The following is a 19,645-nucleotide window of genomic DNA, read 5'->3' on the forward strand; positions in this document are numbered from 1 at the left end:
GAATTTATCATTTCAAGGAAAAAAAAAGTAAAAGAAAAAAAGGAGAATGGTAACTCACTGAGAAGCTTATGTACCTAGTAAAGTTTAGTTTGTTTTGGATTCTTTAAAAAAAAAAATTAGGCCCAGAATTTTAGTTATCCTAGTTACCATCCCAATCAGATACCTCTATGTGTGGATTCTAGATAAGATTAAATATTTTGAGCTAATAAATGTAAGACCCACTGATTGGACTATTTGTTTAGAATCTGTTTCACTGGGTTTAGATAAGGAAAACTTCAATAAAGCCAACTATATACTGAGTTCCACTGATTAAAAATGCAGTTTTAAAAACTCTGCTTTTGTGGTAAATTTCTAGACAAATCATAAAAGCACAATATTGTAGATACTGTACTGTTCATAGGTACTTGTTGGAGAAGTGAAGTGCTTGTAGTTAATCAAAATTCTGAACTTTCAAAATACGTTTTCTAAAACAATTTTTCTGGAAATCAGCATTTGCTTTTAAACTCTTAAAATGTCAATTAAAAAAATCCTTACAGATAAATCTTAAAGTTATTCCTTTCAGTCTCAATTTTTTTTTTTACTTTTAACCATATATTCAACACAAAACCAGTTTCTAAGTAAATATCTAATGAAAAACAGTTCTAATGTAAAATAAAACTAGGCAATCTAATATAACTTGTATAGAAAGTCTAAGTGTGATTTATCAAAATTCAGAATTAAATCTCTAAAATAGTGGGAAAAACTTTCAGTCTCTTCTTACTACTCAAAACCTCCAACTTCCTGTGAGACTAGAAAGTTAGCAGAGGATCAGACAGACTTAAGCACTGCCCGACTTCTTCTGAAGTGATGAACTCGTTTATCCTAGAAAAGACAGAATACTCCATTTTACTTCACTGAAAATTCCTATTACCATTATCACCTAAGACAGTTGAAGAATATTGTACTTAAAAAAGCATTTATTTTGGGTTTAAACGCTATAAATAATGAAAGAAAAGTGATCCTTTTGGGGAAGCATTCCTGAACTTTGCGATAACCAATGTACCAATGACCAGTTTTATTCAACAATTTAGTTAAAAAAGAAGTATCAGTAACTCAGAAAAAGAGGACTTAGAATCAATACCCTTTTATGTACGTTAACTCATGATTTGGCAGTGATGTCCCAAAAAGACAGCTGGTGAAAAGCACATGAGATTTTTAAAAGTCCTATTTTTACTAAAATACATCTGACAGAAATCATGGCTCGAGAAGAGTAATCCACTTCAATCTGAAACCCTATGCTTTCAGGTTAAAAGATAGAAGTTTTGGCATATTTAAAGGCATATTCTTAACCTGTAATGAAGATATATAATTTTTTTTTTTGCGGTACGTGGGCCTCTCACTGTTGTGGCCTCGCCCGTTGCGGAGCACAGGCTCCAGACGCGCAGGCTCCGGACGCGCAGGCTCAGCAGCCGTGGCTCACGGGCCCAGCCGCTCCGCGGCACGTGGGGATCTTCCCGGACTGGGGCACAAACCCGTGTCCCCTGCATCGGCAGGCGGACTCTCAACCACTGCGCCATCAGGGAAGCCCGATATGTAATTTTTTAGGAAATGAATAGAAAAATAAAAATATATGCAAAAATTTCCTTTCACTTTATGTTGCTTGCAGATGTGCAGATAGAAGAAATGAGGCCTTACAAAGAGGAATGGAGCTGAGTAAACCAGCAATAACATAATAATAGTATTTCTTCTCTACACTTTTAGCTTAACTGTGCCCTGTTCCTAGGGATTAAATTCCATTGTCACATAAAGAAGGGTGACTTCTGGAAACTATGTAATCTGTTAACAGGGTAATATCCTATTTAGGTTAAAGCCCAGAAAACTGGTCACAAACTCAAGTATCTTCAGAGATCAGGCAGGATATGAAAGATTATGAAGGAGCTGGAATTTATCATGGCAACAGTGTATATCCCGCCTCAGTGCATTCTAATTCAATTAAAACAACAATAACAACATTTAGCTAATCAAAGTAGGTCTAGATATGCTACACAACTTCTAACTCTTAGCTCAGAGAAGCAGAAAATTTTGGAAGGTTCAAAGAGAAACTTTTAATACCAGGTAAAAATTCAAGTTTAAAGACTTGCTGGTTAAAGATTTTCTGCTTTGCAAACAAATCCTTTAGTACTACCTATTTAACCTGCAGAACCTTGGGCAAAAGTAAGCTGTCCTACAGCTCCCAGTTCTTTCCTTTTAAATTGTCCTATGCAGAATGAAACAACAGAACAAAGATCAACTTTAAATGAATGGGTTTACTCCCCAATGAGAAGGGGGTTAAGAACTTAACTCTGCTACAGCTCTAGCCTTCTGCATTAAAAGAACGCCTAAGTATTCCTTTTAAAAACACTTTAAGCTTTATCCAATTTCCATTCATAGATGGAAAAAGCTATTCTCCTTTCCCTGTTTTAAGATACAAAGCAATGGCTTACAAATGGTTCCAAAATGGTGCATTTTAGAAAAATTCTGGCAGCTCCTTGGAAAGTTAAACAGTTACTATGTGATTCAGCAGTTCCATTCTTAGATATATACCCAAGAGAAATAAAAACGTATATCCACACAATAACTTGTAGACGAATGTTCACAGCGTTACTCATCAGAGCCCAAAAGTGGAAACAACCCAAATGTCTATCAAATAAGTGATGAATGGATAAACGCAAAGTGGCAGATCCATAAATAAAAAGGAATGAAGTCCTGATACATGCTGTAACACTGATGAACCTTGAAAACATTTCGCTAAGTGAAAGTCACTCACAAAAGGTCACATATTATACTACTTATATGAAATATCCAGAATAGGCAAATTCTTAAAGAAAGGAGGTTAGTGGTTGCCTAAGGCTAGAGAGTTTGGGGGAGAGTGACTGCTAATGGGCAGGGGCTTTATTTTGGGGGTGATTAAAATATTCTAAAATTGATTGTCGTTATGGTTGCGCAACTCTGTTAATATTCTAAAAAGTACTGAATTGCACACTTTAAATGGGTGAACTGTGGGGTATGAAAATCGTTCTCTCAATAAACCTGTTACAAAAAACAACAAAAACCTTCCCTTTACTTAAAAAGCACAGTATTCTTCCCCCATTGAAGCGACCGGTTCCTTTCCATATTCAGAGACTCACAACTTAAAGGGATCTTAGAGACTCATTTCAGACTTGTAAAAACTGGAGCCTTAATAAGATTTAAATGATTTGTCCAAGGTGACAGAACCAGGATCAGAAACCAGAACTTTCTTAAATTCAAACACCCATATTCTTCTCCACTTCACCAACTCTGAATCAACTTCCATTTCTTTCTACTCAGCTCTTTTTACTACTTCATTTTACCTCTTTTCTCCCCCCCGAAACACTGTTGGTTCAAGCATCATCTGAGTGATCGATTTCTTTTCTTCTCTTTAGTCCAATATCTACGTACTCTTAAGTTTTGCTTTCTCTTTCTAAAATTTTCTCTTTTCCTATTTGGTCAAGCCAATATTCTCATTCAACTCTCATGAACCCTATCAACTACAGTATAGGCTTCTGCTAAAGATTATCTTCCCTAAGGGCAAACTACACTATATCAAGATTTGAGCAGCTAGAATACACTGCCACTTAAAACTCACTCACAGATTTACTGGGTTACAGTCAAAAGCTAACAGTTCAATTACTGATATATGCTCTATGTAGTATCAAAATATATATACCACAGAAAAAAGATACTTTATGGCTGACAAGTGTGCTTTTTATCTTGTACACTATTCCTTTCATACCTTGAAGTACTCTTCTTGAGTAACAAAGGAGCTTCTCAATCTGTTCTCTGGATTAAACAGACAAGATACCACTGTCTGTATGCTTCGGTCCACAGATTTCTGAAACACAGAAGTTTTCGCGGTAAAGACTATTCCTCCTTTTACTCACTGGGAACAAACTTTTTGAAAAAGTTTAATGAACACATACACTTATTTCTAAAGAATTCTCAGGTAATTTTGTAATACGTGCCACATGTCACTTAGTGTGTAACTTTTGTACCAAATTTAAGAATTATTTCAGAAACTTAGTGATAGAGTACTGATTTAAAAAGCTCAATTAGTCAAGCCCTAAGATACTTGCTTAAGCCTCTTTAATTTTTCCTGTTAGATAAAAAACAGTGAACTTCAACATTTCAAAAAACATTTAGGTTAAACTTTGGTAATATAATTATACTGTAAGTTATTTCGATATTTTTTCAAATTTTAAGTTGCGTAACAAATCTGGGAATTTTTTCACCCCACAGTTCAGTAGTTCTCAACATTTTTCCACTGAGAAACACATGAACGAAGTACACATACTCAAATGGGAATCATCCTATGTTATTATGCACATTCCAATCACATCAATTACTTCCATATTCTCACCCATACGAGAAAACACAGAATTCAAGAGTGAGGGCACTGTTATTATAGGGATCTGCTCTAATGATAAAAAAGAAACAACTCTGCCTGTTTTAATATTTCAATTACTAGTGGCTCCACCACTCTTGAGAGCTCCTACCATATATAATGTTACAGAGAGAATACCGTAAATAACTGTATATTATTATTTAGCTAAATAAATGTTTAAATTGGCAAAAGACAAAGTAGATATAATTCATACTAATTCCTCTTTTGAAGGGTAGGATTCTTGAGGAAACCAACCCACTCCACCAAATCACGTTAATACAATATTTATTAAACTACGGTTAAAAAACAACAACAAAAAAACCCCAATGAAAACAGAACAGAGGGAAGGACTACTGAATCAGCAACTATATATACACACTGAAAGTTTGGGGATGCCTAAAATTTCATTAACTTTTATGTAAATTGCAAAGTTATTAGTCAATGACTCAAGCTCTGTAACGTATTTAAATTTGGGCAAAGATGCTTGCTTCTCAAATGGCCATTATTAAAACCTGAAAAACAATAAAAATATAAATATTAATAAGCAAAATTAGATGTTTGCCTTTTGTGGGCCATTTCCAGAGGATGCAGTAGCTTCATGAACTGAGCATTCACTTGGCAAAACTTCAACTCCTGGATCAACTTCATTACAGTGGTAGTTAACGGCTGTATAAGTCTACATTTAAAATGATGATAAAAGTGTAATTAAAGAGATGTACATTAGATACATTTCTAAATCTATTCTTCAAAATGGTGAGCTGACACTGAAAGTCTAAATGTGGATTGTGAAGTTCAATTACATTATTTCAGAAACTATTTCAAACTGTAGAGTTGAAATGCAATAAGGCAATTTTTTATTTTGAAATGTCAACACAATCAGAATTAGGACAATTTCCCTAAGAAAAAGAAACTCCAACATATAGTAAGGGAATGAGAAGGGAATCTCCTAGTGCCTGAGAATTTCAGCTCATACTATATCCTTCGAATATCCAATCTTGATGAAAGAAGGTAACAAAGGCTCAGGTGTTTTAGAGGTAGCACCCTCTCTTGTTTTTTTCCTTTTCTTATATAACATATAACAGTACTGACAGCAAAACATTTTTGCTTCTCTTCATCACATTTTTTATGGCAAGAAAACTAGAGGCAGATTCAATACTAATTCTAAATCCCTGGAGTTAGAATTAGCATAGTTATTAAAACTACCTTTCTTGGTTACATATTCTATCAACAAGTAACTGAGCACTTGTTGTATGCAGGGCAGCCATTGCTTAAGTACACACACAACAACCTGAGAAACAAAAAGCACAGTTTCTCCCATGGGAGTATATACTTGGGTTGACAAGAAATAAAACATAACACATAATGTAAAAGAGCATTTAAAATATTTCTAGGTATACTTGATATTGCAAAAGGTCAAGAAATATATAATAGCTGAACAGTAAAATACTTTAAAATATATAATAGTTAAACAGTAAAAAACTCTAAAATAGGAAGTACATGTTTCGCTAATTCACCTTACCGGAGAAATAACATAACTCCTTTGCTCCCCAACAGGCCACTGTGGTGGCATCTTAGAAAAAAAAGGAAATAATTATTTAAATATACCTTCACATTTTCACAAAGATATGAGATAGACAATGTTGAGGTATCTGTCATGCTGGCTCCTTGACCTTGTTATAATAAAAGAAACAAAATGGAAGAATAAAGTACTTTCTGTTTCTGATACCTAAGGACTTTATTGTTACTTTCATATATAAACTCCATCTTTTTCTCAATTTTCTGGAGTTGGTCTACAGGAAAACTCAAACATACAGTTCTCTGAATATATTACCATAGATATGGTCATATCCATGGGCAGAAATTCAGAGAACTACTATTGTAGCAGCCAGCTAAAATAAACACTATCAAACATAATTGGAATTCAATGCTCTTAAGAACTGAGTAATCATTTTATTTCAACCTATGCCATTAGAAAAACTCATAAAAGTCAGCCTGGATGTTTCAGCTATTTGACAGAAAAGATGAAGAATACATGCTGAAATACAGAAGGGGACACCAAATCTTGTACAAGAGGAAGCTTCTTCCTAAACTCATTCCTGTCAAAGCTTCTAAGTTCATTCCCTTATTTCTAAGTAACAGAGAAGCCCTAATTCTAGACTAATTCCAACTTTTTTCTTAAATTTTAAGCACACTCAACTACTTTAAATGACAAACTATTAGGGAAATTTACATAAATAAAGGTCTCAATAATATTCCAATGTAAATCATTTTGATCCCTCTTAAATTACCTGATAATTATAAACAGGCAGCTGATATCCAGTGATAACCTGAACTGGTGAACTTGGATAAGGAGGATAAGCCTGAAAATAAATTTTACAGAAAGAATGAATGAACTAGATGTATTTTTAAAAATCAGAAAGAAGGAATATTATTCCCAATGTAAAAAAAATATGAAAATAAAGAAATCTTAGTTTTTTCATATACAATGCAAGATTCTATTTGAGTGACTGGCTTCATGAAGAAATAAGTATTCTCTGTCAAATGTTAGTCTTTTGGGCTGGGAGAAGGAAGAGATAAATAAGGTGAGTGACTGATTTTGCCAGCCTAAGTTTACCTTATCTGTATATTTATCCCCATCCAGAAGTTCTTTCTTACATGATGATAAGACTCTATTAGAATAGATTTCCATGTTAGAGTTGTATTAATACATGTGTTCTCTTTTTTTGTAAAAATACTTTTAAGCAGTTTTGTATTCCTTTGACAGTATTTCGGGGTAACGTGGGATCCTCCTACAGACTTTCTGGCTCTTTCTGTATTTCACTTCTAAAAGTTAAGGGCAGTTTATTACCCCAAACTAGAAAAGAGACAATACAATGTCTTTGTATTATATCTTTCAAAAGGTATTTATTGATTGAAAATATCTAGGTAGTAGCATACATAAATATACCAGAATAAGTAATAATACCTCATGGTAAATGTTAGGAACAAGTAGGGCTTTTCTTCTATCTGTGTTTTAAGTAAGAAAAGTATAAAAAGATATATCCTACACTTCAGGTAGATGGAAAATGTAAACAAATGAAAGACACTGCAGAACTACTTCACTATTATTTTGCTTCTTTCTTTTCCTAAAAATAAAATGTCTTTTAAACTGAAGAAAGTAAACTGAACTAAGAAAAAAATAAATATTATCAATGGGAGGTAAGTATTCCAAACCCCACTTCAAATATTAAAGTAACCAAGACGAGACAAATTATATGCCAGAAACTCATAGAGTTTACAAATATAGTTAAGTCACCAGAAATTTATCCATTCTAGAACCATAATACATCCAGAAATCAACAATCTATATGAGAAGGCATCTGGAAATCACTGCAAATAAAGAATAGCTGACCCTAGAAAAGAACAAACCAAACAAACACATGAGGAAAGCTGCCTTCAAATATTCTAGGAGTTATCTGGGGAAAAAAAAAGATATATTCTATGTGGCTACAGCCATCAGTTCTAAGATAAAGGCTTACAAACTATATAGAAGCAGATTTTAGCTTAGTATAAGAAGTAACACTGGGTTTCCCTGGTGGCGCAGTGGTTGAGAGTCCGCCTGCCGATGCGGGGGACACGGGCTCGTGCCCTGGTCCAGGAAGATCCCACATGCCGCAGAGCGGCTGGGCCCGTGGGCCGTGGCCGCTGAGCCTGCGCGTCCGGAGCCTGTGCTCCGCAACGGGAGAGGCCCGCGTACCGCCAAAAAAAAAAAAGTAACACTAAGAATGACAGATTTCTAACAGGAGTAACAGATGTCCCGTCACTCAAAAATATTCAAACAGGAATAATATTGTCACTTATTATGGAAATTGTTGACGTAATTCCACAGAGGGTAAGAAGTGAGACTGGCTTAATTTTTAAGGTGCGCCCATCTCATTGTATAAGATTTCTAACAGAATACACACAAAAAACAGGAATGTAGGTAATTCTTACCTGAACATACTGAGTAATAGGACTCATCATGGTTGGAGGCTGCATGTAAGCTTCCGTGTGTGGATTACTCCAGACACTCTGAAACTGTGGTGGAGGAGGAGGATTAAAAACCAAAGGACGTGGCTGCACATGATAAGCACCTTTTTAAAGAAAAGAAAACAAAGCCTATTTTTAGTTCTCTGAAAAGCTACACATGTCAATGAGAACAATTCCTTTCTTTACTCACATAAAGTTTGTTTCCTGATTGCAGGGCCCAGTTTCAGCTTTTTACCATGGAAATTTATCTGTGACTGAAAATAAAACAGTAACAAAACTAGAATCAATGTCTAAATCTTTACTTCCAAGACTTTGGTAAACATGCAAGTTCTCTAAAATTACTACTATCGGAGAAGATCAGTGCTAAAGACATACCAAATCAAAATTTATCAGCCTGAAGCTACCTTACTTACCTTCACTACTCTAATCAAATGTTGAGAGGTGTGGAATTTGATCAAAAACCTTTACTCTCTCTTATCTTTCCTGTCTCTGGATCATGAGGCTGGATGCCCAATCAAAAATAAACAGGTTCTCACAAGTTATGTAAGATTATTCTAAGTCTGGATTTCAAACAGAAAGTATATTTATTTCTATACATTATACAAGACTAAGTAAATATTCAGAACTCAAAACAATACTGAACACTGCATCCATAAGGTAATTAAGAGATTTTTTCCCAAAAGAAGATTACTTACTTCTACTATCTTCTGCACATCCACGTCATTATAAAATGAAACAAATCCATAGCTAGAAAGGCAAATAAATGAGTATAAAATCACTACCGTAACAGTACACGGTTTGAAACTTCATTATTCCATGAAATAACTGACAGAAGTAATAATGATAAAGGATGAAGAATATACTGAGATAAATAACTGTAAGACGTACATGATAGATCCTCTATAAATACTACTGTTTTATTTTCCTACGGTCATCTGTATTAGAATGCACAAAGATGAACAGAAAATTCATACCTATGAACCTGAATTTAACTTACTATCTATGGTAAGATAGTTAAAATTTAAGATACTGTGAAATGTGTGAAGAAAACAATTCTTCAATATAACTGATTAATCCACTTAAGTGAAACAAATGAAGATGGGAAACATTTAAATACAAACACTAGGCAAATGATTAAATAAAAGAGCTGGCAGCAAACTTTTATCTTCTACATGAAAGGAATTACAAAGTAACAAATTACATTTATACAAATGTTACAATACCAGATTTGAAATTTTATTTTCTGAAACTCTATAGATACTATAGTTCAGATATTTATTATAATTTATATTGAACATATGTTTCACTTACCCTTTGGACACACCACTTCGATCCGTGATTATCTTCACTTCTTTTACTGAACCGTATTTAGCAAAGAAGTTTTTAATTTCGGTTTCATCCATCTATGAAGAAAAATTCGACTTCAAGATTAAAAATTCAACATTCAAAATTTTCAATTATACTATAAAGAAGATTTGATGATGTGGAAGTATCTCCTCCATGTATCCCCAAACTACCTGTAGTTCTTTGTCAAAGATATTTTTAGTCCCTATTAGGTTAAACATAAAAACAATCCCCCAAAAAAGCCTTATAACAGGGCCCAAATCCCACTATTCACAAAATACTTTTAAAAATAAATGAAACATGAATACAATACCCTAACATCAATTCCACCAACGAAAACAGTGTTCGGCATGATTCTGCCTTCTGGTAAAACATAGCCTTGGCTGGTGGCAGCTGATGAAGACTGGGTGCTGGCCTCTCTGGAGATGGTTGAGTTTGGAGTGTCAGGATCTGCAGCAGACTGTAATTTGGAAAGCAGATATCACCACTAGGCATACAGGCTAAAATGACATATGATATGAAATATAATTTATGTTTTTAAAATACAAAATATTTTCATATAAATTACTTTCATTGTAAATTAGTCATCAATATAGCTTAGTTCAGGCTCAAGGTCTAGGGTAATCAGAGTAGATCAGCATGAAATTTTAACAGAAGGGTATATAGTACTTTCTCAAAGCCAGTGTCACTCACCACTACCCCGGTCCAGTGCTGTGGCAGAATACTGATTTTATATTGAGTTTGTGAAATACTACGTGAACCGGTTAAGTAATTAGAAAGTTCAGCTTTGTAAAAAGTAAAGTTACTAAAATCATCCTGTTGTATGTCAATAAGCAAATTCTCATTTTTCTGAGTACCTTATTCAAAAGTATGGTTTTAAAGATAACCAATTTTTTTTAAAAGTTGCATCAAAAAGGAAACAAGAAAGTTTTAAACCAATTTGTTTTGCCTCATCTTCCTATTCACCAAAACTAACATGGACTTTATAATTTTAACACTCCTTGTGTTAGTATGCCTGCTTTACTTTGGAAATGGATCATGAAAACATCATTTGCTCACGTATCATAGCTCCTGCTTAAAAAAAAAGGGTTTATAATCCTTTTCCCTAATGGTAGGGTGTTCATAGCATCTTTAAAATAATGTTTTTCTTCTTGAATAATACCAAATAAGTCCTACTGATAATTCTAATTTTCACAAGGGGCTGATAGATACAAACGATATCATCTTTATTTTCAGAAACCCACACAAGAAACTTATTATTTTTCTGAATTCTGGTCAGAACTCTGTCTTTAGGCTTCCCACACTAAGATTAATGTAGATTTTTCTGAATCAGAATTTACTGGTAATACATATTTCGGAAACAAAAACTGATTTAGCCAGGAGATCTAAAAATTGATTTAGTCAGACATTTGTGTACCTTACTAAGTTATAAATCACTTACTTGGCAGTTGTTTATCTCTTGGAAAACTTGAGAATGAAGTGAGATAACATCTGTGAATTCGTTTTGTAAACTATAAAGTGGTATGCCAATACGGTTAGCATCCTGGTATCTGATTTTCAATAGGTTAAAGAAAGGTTTCTTTCCTGCTTTTATGATTTATGTACTTATTTTGTAGATACTCTATTAATTAACAACTAACTTGAGTTGGAACCTCAGGAAACTAGTTTATGGCACATCTGCTCATTTGAAATTCATTTATGAAGTGTCTATTGATTATAAGTAGTAAATACAAAAGGCTGCAAGAGAGAGATACAGCTATTACACTTCAGCTTATAAAGGAAAACAAAAGCAAGGACAAAAGAAACCAACCGATACATATTTTTTAAAAGATAAGCAAAATAATTTTTATAGAAATTAGTTACAATAATGAAAAGCAGGTAGAGTTCCTACTTTGTTAAGTGTTAGAAATTACTGATAAATTTAAGATTCTACAAGCTGCTGTACTAATCAGCTATGAAATCAAAATTATTAAATTACCAAATTTGAGTGTTTGGGCTTTTCTCTATTAATTTGTGTTCATACTTGCTATTCAGTGTTTGTTTGAATAGTTCCTGATTCTTTCCTTTAACTATGGTACAGTGATATTCCAAGACAATAAAATCAGAGAAAGTAAAAACTATTTCTAAAGCTTTTCCATTTTTAAATGTTTTATAATTTTATTATTTTTCTAAATGGGACTATATTACATAAGTCACGTACCTTGAACTATCGAGAAATTTGACTAGATTTCCCTTCGTGACAGACAATTTACCAATCTCTTTCAATTAGCTCACATTCAAAAACCCAAAACAGAAATAAAACAAAATAGTGGTTCTGAAATTCTTATAGACTTTTTCTCCTTCTCAATTTCCCGTTCGTTTGTGGATGAACTTTGGATACCTTTTTATCTGACAAACTATTTATAATATTAGCTGTCTGTGAACCACAATGGATAAATGTATTTTAAATTAGAGGTATAACATTAGGCCAGAAAACTGTGCCAGATTATAAAGAGTTATGATAATATACTGATTTTCAACCGGGGAAGATTTTGTGGCCCGGGGGCATTTTTGGTTGTCACAATTGAGGGGTGTACCTGGTATCTGGGTGGCAGAGGCCAGAGATACAGTAAGCATCCTATAACACAAAGGAGAGCCTCCCACAACAAAGAATTATCTGGCCCCAAATTTGCACAGGGTCACAGCTGAGAAACCTGTGATAGTGTTGCCAGAATTGAAGAGGGAAGTTCTAATTCCTTTTTTTATGCGGTACACGGGACTCTCACTGTTGTGGCCTCTCCCATTGCGGAGCACAGGCTCCGGACGACGCGCAGGCTCAGTGGCCATGGCTCACGGGCCCCACCACTCCGTGGCACGTGGGATCTTCCCGGACCGGGACACGAACCCATGTCCCCTGCATCAGCAGGCAGACTCTCAACCACCGCGCCACCAGGGAAGCCCGGAAGTTCTAATTCTTATATCCTATTTACAAAAGTAAAATGGATGTGTGAAACAACTAAACAGTAATTTGCGAAAAAGAAAAAAGCCATTAGATATTATAGAAAGTTTGGTTTCGGGTTGGGTTGTACAAATTGACTGTCTGCTTAATTGAGGTATTAAGTATAAAACTGATCAAATCATTTCACTAGTGTCATAATGTCTTAAGGAAGGCATCGTTATGTCCGTCCTAGTCCTGAGCCAGCAGATGGTGCTCAAAGCTAAAGTAAGGAAAGTACTCCATTTTAAGACGCCTGAACAATAGGGATTTTAAAACTTTGCCTGTGCGTGTATTTACATACAGTTATAACTTATATATACAAATCCAGAACCACACACAACCTTTGGTTACTTCTAAACTATTGCTAAAAATACTTCACAAATGAATTCTTAAGCAAAAAGTTTGGTGAAGAATTCATCTTACCTACCAACAGCATGCAGAAAATAAACTGCATGTAAATTAAATGAAAGAAATAATTATTTTTCTTAATTACACCTTCAAGTGAGTTGATGGGTTCTGAAATGAGTAATTCTGGAATATTAAGTAGGGGTGAACTTGGAGGCCATCATATACACAATTCTCGTCACTGCTATTCACAGTAATAATTCCCTTTTATATCTGGATGACCAAATGACAAAGATAACTAAATGCTGGAAAAAAAACCTTTATCATTACTAAAGCTTCTGGGATGTCAGCTCTTTGACATTTTATTCAACTATTATATCTTCATGCAAGCAAACTGAAATAATTTGCAGTCATCAGTGTCATATCCACAGAAGGAAGTAGTTATTAAAGAGAAAAGGAAATTCTATTAAGGAAATAGTAAATGAAAATCAGAATAAAACCCTTTAAGTAAATCAAATAATGGACTCTGGGGGGCAGGGGGAATCCAAACAATGAACAAACAATCCTGGGAAAGCTAAGCAAGAAAAAGGCAAGAATACAAAAATACACATTAGTCCTGAAAAAACGGGATATGAGTACAGATTAGAATGCTCTGTAGGAGTTAAGTTTGGAAATCTTGATGATATGACTAACTTCCCAGAGAAATGAACTTTTAAAGACAATCTTAAGAAAAGAAAGAGCACTCAATTCCTGGGTCAGTTTCACTAGGAGTTTTCTCAAACTGTGAAGAAACAGGTAATTTGTGTGTGGAGGGCAAGTGGGGTGCTAAGAGGCGGCGCACCTAGACAGAAACAACGGTAGACAGGAGAGAGAGTGGAAGAGAAGGAAAATTCAAATGTTTTAAAAAATTTTTCAGAGAAAAGAAGAAGAATATTTCTCAATGCATTTAATAAAACTAATACCATCTAAATAGCAAAATCTGGTTAAGATGGTCCACCCCTGCCCCCAACACTGAGATGCAAAATTCTAGCAGCATACAAAAAAATATACAATTAAGAACAGTTTACATTGTAAATTCAAGGATGGTTCATTCTTAGGAAATCTGTTACTGTAATTCACCACTGCAAAAGCATTTGATAAAATACAGCATCCATTTCTTAATTTTTAAAAAACCCAAGTAAAATAAAAACATCTTATTTTCTATTGATCTAAATCTAGGCTATCATCAAGCTTAAAGTGAAACATGGTAGTAATTTACATTAAAATTAGAAATAAGGGTCTCTCCTTATCACACTTATAAATTTTTTCCTATATGACTAATGTATTAATATAGAGTTGTTATAAATCACCAAGAAAAGATATATATGCAAACAGGTGGATTAAGAATTAAAAAAAAAAAAGAAATGGAAAAAGCTAATGACAAACTTCAACTTCACTAATGATAAACAAAAGAAAAAGTACATCAACACAGTGAAATATTTTCCAGTTATTAGACTGGCAACTTTAAAAACTGCAATACCTTTCATTGGAAAGTGTGTGGAGAAGGGGTCACACTACACACCACCAGTGGGAATACATACTGGTACATGCTTTATCAAGAGTTACTAAGAAAAATGTATCATAATTCAAAATCGTTATAAAATGGGCATAACCTTTTCACCCAGTGATTCCACTCCTGGCAATTTATTTCAAGTTATTAACAGAATAAGCATGCCAAAACATTTGCACAAACATACTCATTATGGTATTGTTTTAACGTAAACAAATTATTCATTACAAGGGAATTGGTAAAATTAAGTAATGGTAATATAGAAATATATAATTTTTGGTAAAATAACTAAGTATATATTCAAAATTATTTTAAATTTCTCTTTGGAATAAGGCCCACTACACTAAGTGAAGAATACAGGTTGTAAGATAGTATTATATAGCACGGTAAAATTTTTATAAAATAAAATGTACCTGTATATATGCAATACATGCTTGAAAACAATCTGTAAGGGCATATGTACATCAAAACTTCAATAGTGGTTAAATGTTGGGATTAAGATGGACCTCTACTTTCTTACATTGATTACCTTCCAATGAGTTAACTTTTTTTTTTTTTTTTTTTTTTTCCCGGTACGCGGGCCTTTCACTGTTGTGGCCTCTCCCGTTGCGGAGCGCAGGCTCCGGACGCACAGGCTCAGCGGCCATGGCTCACAGACCCAGCCGCTCCGCGGCATGTGGGATCCTCCCGGACCGGGGCACGAACCCGTGTTCCCTACATCGGCAGGCGAACTCTCAACCACTGCGCCACCAGGTAAGCCCAACGTATTAGTTTTGTATCAGAAAAAAAATCAATGAAGTTATTAGCATTTCCCCCCTTTTCCTCTAAAAAGAGGAGAGAACAAAGTTGGAAATAATTACAGTAACTCAGATTATTAGTTATTGATATGGATACGTACATGACATAATTATTACAGTTACATACAATCACAATTTTTTACTGTAAAATTTATATGTTCTAATAAATTGTATATAAAGTTCCTCCCTTTGCCTCTAAAAATACAGAAGATAACAGTTATTACACTACCGACAACTACACATATATAATACACCTGTGACTTGATGGTTGGTCAAAAGTGTTCTCAGAGCTGTACCCCTGAGGTGGTGAAATCAACTAAATGCACTTAACAAAACTCACATGTCACCCAACAGAGCATGTAATACTCTAGGGACATTTTGTTGAAGGTTTCTGGTTTCTCTTCGGGAAAAGTGTTCCCCGGGTTAAAAACTGCTAGCCTTCCCCACCTGCGGCCGCTCAGGGGCGTGGACAGCGCCGACCTTATAGGGAAATGATGGCGTCGGGTGAGCTTCCGCCCTGCGGCCCCGCTGCTGCCACCGCGCAGGCACAAGGCTGCCCCAGGAGCACCGCGGGCTCGAGCTCTCCAGGTCTCGACATGCCCCCAAAGCCCCGCCAGGAAGCCCGACCCCAGCCCCGAGCCGGACCCGTGGGGCCCCGCCTCCCGAGGTGGCTCGGGCCCGGCTTCCGCATCTGCACGCAGGCACGCCTGAGGCCACGACACGCGGTGCTCGGCAGGCACGCCGCCATCTCGCGGAGGCCTCACCGCCTGGCTCCTCAGAATAAGCGCGGGAAGAGAGGCTTCTGGGGTGGGGTGGGGTGGGGTGGGGCGGAGCGGGGTCCCCGCCCCCCAGTCCACGGCGGAGGCCGGAAGCCCCTCCACACCCTGGCTGCGGTGGTGGGATGGCCGCGGGGCTTGCACGTGCTGGGCGGGGCCCCGGGCACTCCCTTCCCACAGCCAGGCCTCCTGCCCCTCCGCCAGCCCTTAACGCCCTGTAGGCCGTGCCGGACCGCCTCCCCCTTGCCCTCAGGCCGGGCCCAAGTACAGGAAAGCCGGGTGGCCCCGCTCTCGGCTCCCGTTTCCCCGCCCCCTTCAGCGCCCCGGCCACCCTGAGGACCCCCTCAGGCCTCGTCCACTCACCATGATGGCGGCAGCCCGTGTTCCCACAGAGGGGCTCGAGAAGGAGCTGAGGCTGGCTTCAGGCACCGGGGCTGCTGTTAGGCCTGCTCGTACCCACCGCCCCGCTTGACTGGGCAGAGGAAGCAGAGGTGGACAAGCGAGGAAAAGCCGAGGCTGCTGGCGAGACCGAGGGGCGCAGGGGGACTGAGGCGTGGCCGGAGCGTCGGACGTGGCTCCTGCGCAGGGTGAGGGGGCTCGTCGGAAAGACGCGTCAGCCAATGGGCGGCCGCGCCGCCGTCCCCCATGGTGGGGGCGGGGGGACTCGCGGGGCACGACTGCGCCGGCCGGGGGGCACGCAGGGGTTGCGCCCGGGCCGGCATCGTGCCCCTCCCCCCCACCCTCCGCCCCAGGCACCGGCCCCAGACGAAGGGGCCCACCGACCCACAGAGACAGGCATCACCCCAAAAGTGCCTTAGAGGCATAAGTATGCATTCTCAAATATGTGTTAAAATTAAATACAAACTTTTAATGTGTCCAGGCGCTGGGATCAAAATGGCGTCCTGAAGTCACAGGATTAGCCCGATCGATGGCGATTATTCCTATCATCGGCCGCAGAATCAATTGAAATGCCAACAGAAATAGAAAATAGAAACACCTATATGGAGAACAAGGAGGGAGACATCAGAAGTCCAGAAACTTGGACTACTTTCTGTCAAGTCTGAGGGAGATGGGGCTGGATTGGAAGGAACACCAGTTAGGGCAGGCCAACTGGGTGTTCAAGACGTTCATGTTTTCAAGAAATAGTTATCTAGGTCAGCGATTTGCCGGATACCCAAGGTGTAGGAGTGAACAAAACAGCCAAACGTTCCTTCGCTCCGGGAGTTCAAGTTGTGAGGGGGAGAATTTTTCTTCTAGGCCTTACAGGAAGCTAGGCCTGCCTAGAGAATTCTAGAACTTTCTCAAGGTCGGAGAAACAGGGCCTAGAGCAAGGGAGAGCTGTGGGGCAGTTGGTGGGGCAGAAAGTCACATAACTTTGGGAACCGCTGCAGCACCCTGTATCCACAGACGGTAACTGTGACTTTTATCCTCCAACTTCACTTTGGTACTGATGAAAAGTTAGAAAATGTTACTTTGTGAGCTGGCAAAATGGTGGTCATCTGTAACCGGAAAACTGACCGCAAACAGCTAGCATTACTGGATAATAACTTCATGTCTTGAGTTCAATGTGCAGTTAAACTCAAGAAATGAAGGGAAATCCCAAGAGGCCAGAAATCAAAATAAACTGAAAATCAGCAGTGACTTGTTGAACAGATTCTTCTCCGCCCCTGGGTGTCAGGGCTGGAGTGTAGGGTGACTAATCAACTGGTTTGCCTGGCACCTTCCTGGTTTTAGCCCTGAAAACCCCCAAATTCTTGGAGACCAGGTCCAAGGCAAACCAGGAGAATTGGTCATCTTAGGTGTGGGCAAAACGTCAGTTTCTGTAACTTGAGGCCTGAAAGTATAGGGACAGGAGGTAAGGGTCTGGAATAGCTCAGGGTGGGAGCTGGTACTGAATATGCTACAAAAAGCCATTGTCCCAGAGAGACATCAGCTCACAAAAAGAGTGGACTAGGGACAATGTAAAACACGCAGTGGACAAGCAAGTGAGGAAGCTTATCCCATTTCTGGGTGAAAATGAAAATTATTTAACTCCAATGAAATTTTAAAATCCTAGAACTGCATTTCATGAGTTTGGAGTTTAAATCTGGAGCACTTATGTGACGTTGGGATTTCAAAAACTAGAAATTTATTCCCCTTAACCTTCGCCTCCTCCCCAAGAAAAGACCCCAGACAGGGTGCAACTGGAATGCCTAGCAGAAAAAAATGTAAAACCAACCTGGAGGGATGCTTCCGTAAAAAGCTGAAAGGGATTCTTATGAGAAAAGAACCCTTTAAAGTTAAACTCAGAATGAAAAGTTATAACATACTGTTTACCATGAATAAGAATGGCAAACGATGAAGATTAAAATGTCAAAAACTTAACAAAAGAAACTTCTTTTGGAGTGTGTGTGAATACACCTGGGCACATGTCTTTTTCTCTTATTTGGAGTCATACACTCTATGTATATTGTAAGGTGATTTTTCTACCGTATTATAACTTGTAAACTAAGTCTCAAACAAGTAAATATCTTTGCTCTCCTCTCGAAGAATTCAAAGACCTTAGGATGTTTTAAGTTGGCACACCCCTCCCAATTTATAAGCTATTATTAATCACTACTTTAGTTCTATCCTGTTTTCCTTCTATGAATTAGACATCATGTTTTTTAAAGCCACCTGCATGTGTAAAAATATTTTGCTTACCATTTCTTTGCATATCTCAGATCTTCCTTCTGCGTTGTTTTCCTTGTGCCTGAAGTAAGCTCTATAGAATTTCCTTTAATAAGTGTGATGTGTGGTAAACTCAGGTTTTTTCTCACCCGAAATGCTTTTATTTTGCCCTTGTTCATTGAAGATAATTCTACTGGATTTAATTCTAGGTTAGCAGTTGTCTTTTTTTCTCAGAATATTGAACATATTATTCTGTTATCTTCTGGTTTCTGTTGCTACTGAGAAATCTGCTATCAATCTAATCGCTGGTTAAGATCTGTTTTTCTTTGGTGTTCTGAAATTTCACAGTAATGTGACAAGGTGTACAGTTTAAAAAATTTTTTCTCCTTAGGAGTTTTTGGGCTCTCTGGATTTGTAGATTGGCTTTCAAGAATTCTAAAAAATTTCACCCATTTTCTTGTCAAAGATTAACTGGTTAGGGAATTTAACCTATTTTTCATATTCCGTAAGCAATTCTTATGGTGATTTTTGTTTAGCTCATGACTTTTTCAAAGGTTGATAGTATTTTCTTAAAACCTTATGGAATCGTCACGTAACATAGAGAAAAAGAATTGATTTAAGATGAAGATTGACTGTAACTATTTCTATGTGTTAAGATTGGTAGCATAATTCACATAAATTCAGAAATAAATCTCTATATTGCTTCCTTATCCTCCAAGACTGATAGGGAAGGGAGAAGAAAAAAGACTGATATTTTTAAACTCCTCTGCCAGTTCTTTT

General features: G+C 37.2%; 1 protein-coding gene across 1 annotated transcript; it reads right to left on the bottom strand.

The window, feature by feature from the left end:
• Positions 1–807: 807 nt before the first annotated feature.
• On the bottom strand, positions 808–11,314 carry DAZL (deleted in azoospermia like). The gene is made up of 11 exons (XM_060297531.1): positions 11,306–11,314; positions 10,086–10,232; positions 9,740–9,831; positions 9,124–9,175; positions 8,619–8,682; positions 8,393–8,532; positions 6,709–6,780; positions 5,940–5,990; positions 4,983–5,096; positions 3,773–3,871; positions 808–861 (listed from the first exon to the last, which is right to left on the bottom strand). Exons 1-11 carry the CDS (start codon positions 11,312–11,314, stop codon positions 808–810), a joined length of 894 nt encoding a protein of 297 aa, XP_060153514.1.
• Between the last annotated feature and the right edge of the window lie 8,331 nt (positions 11,315–19,645).

This window comes from Globicephala melas, chromosome 4 (genome assembly GCF_963455315.2).
Source record: "Globicephala melas chromosome 4, mGloMel1.2, whole genome shotgun sequence".
Taxonomy (NCBI): Eukaryota; Metazoa; Chordata; class Mammalia; order Artiodactyla; family Delphinidae; genus Globicephala; species Globicephala melas.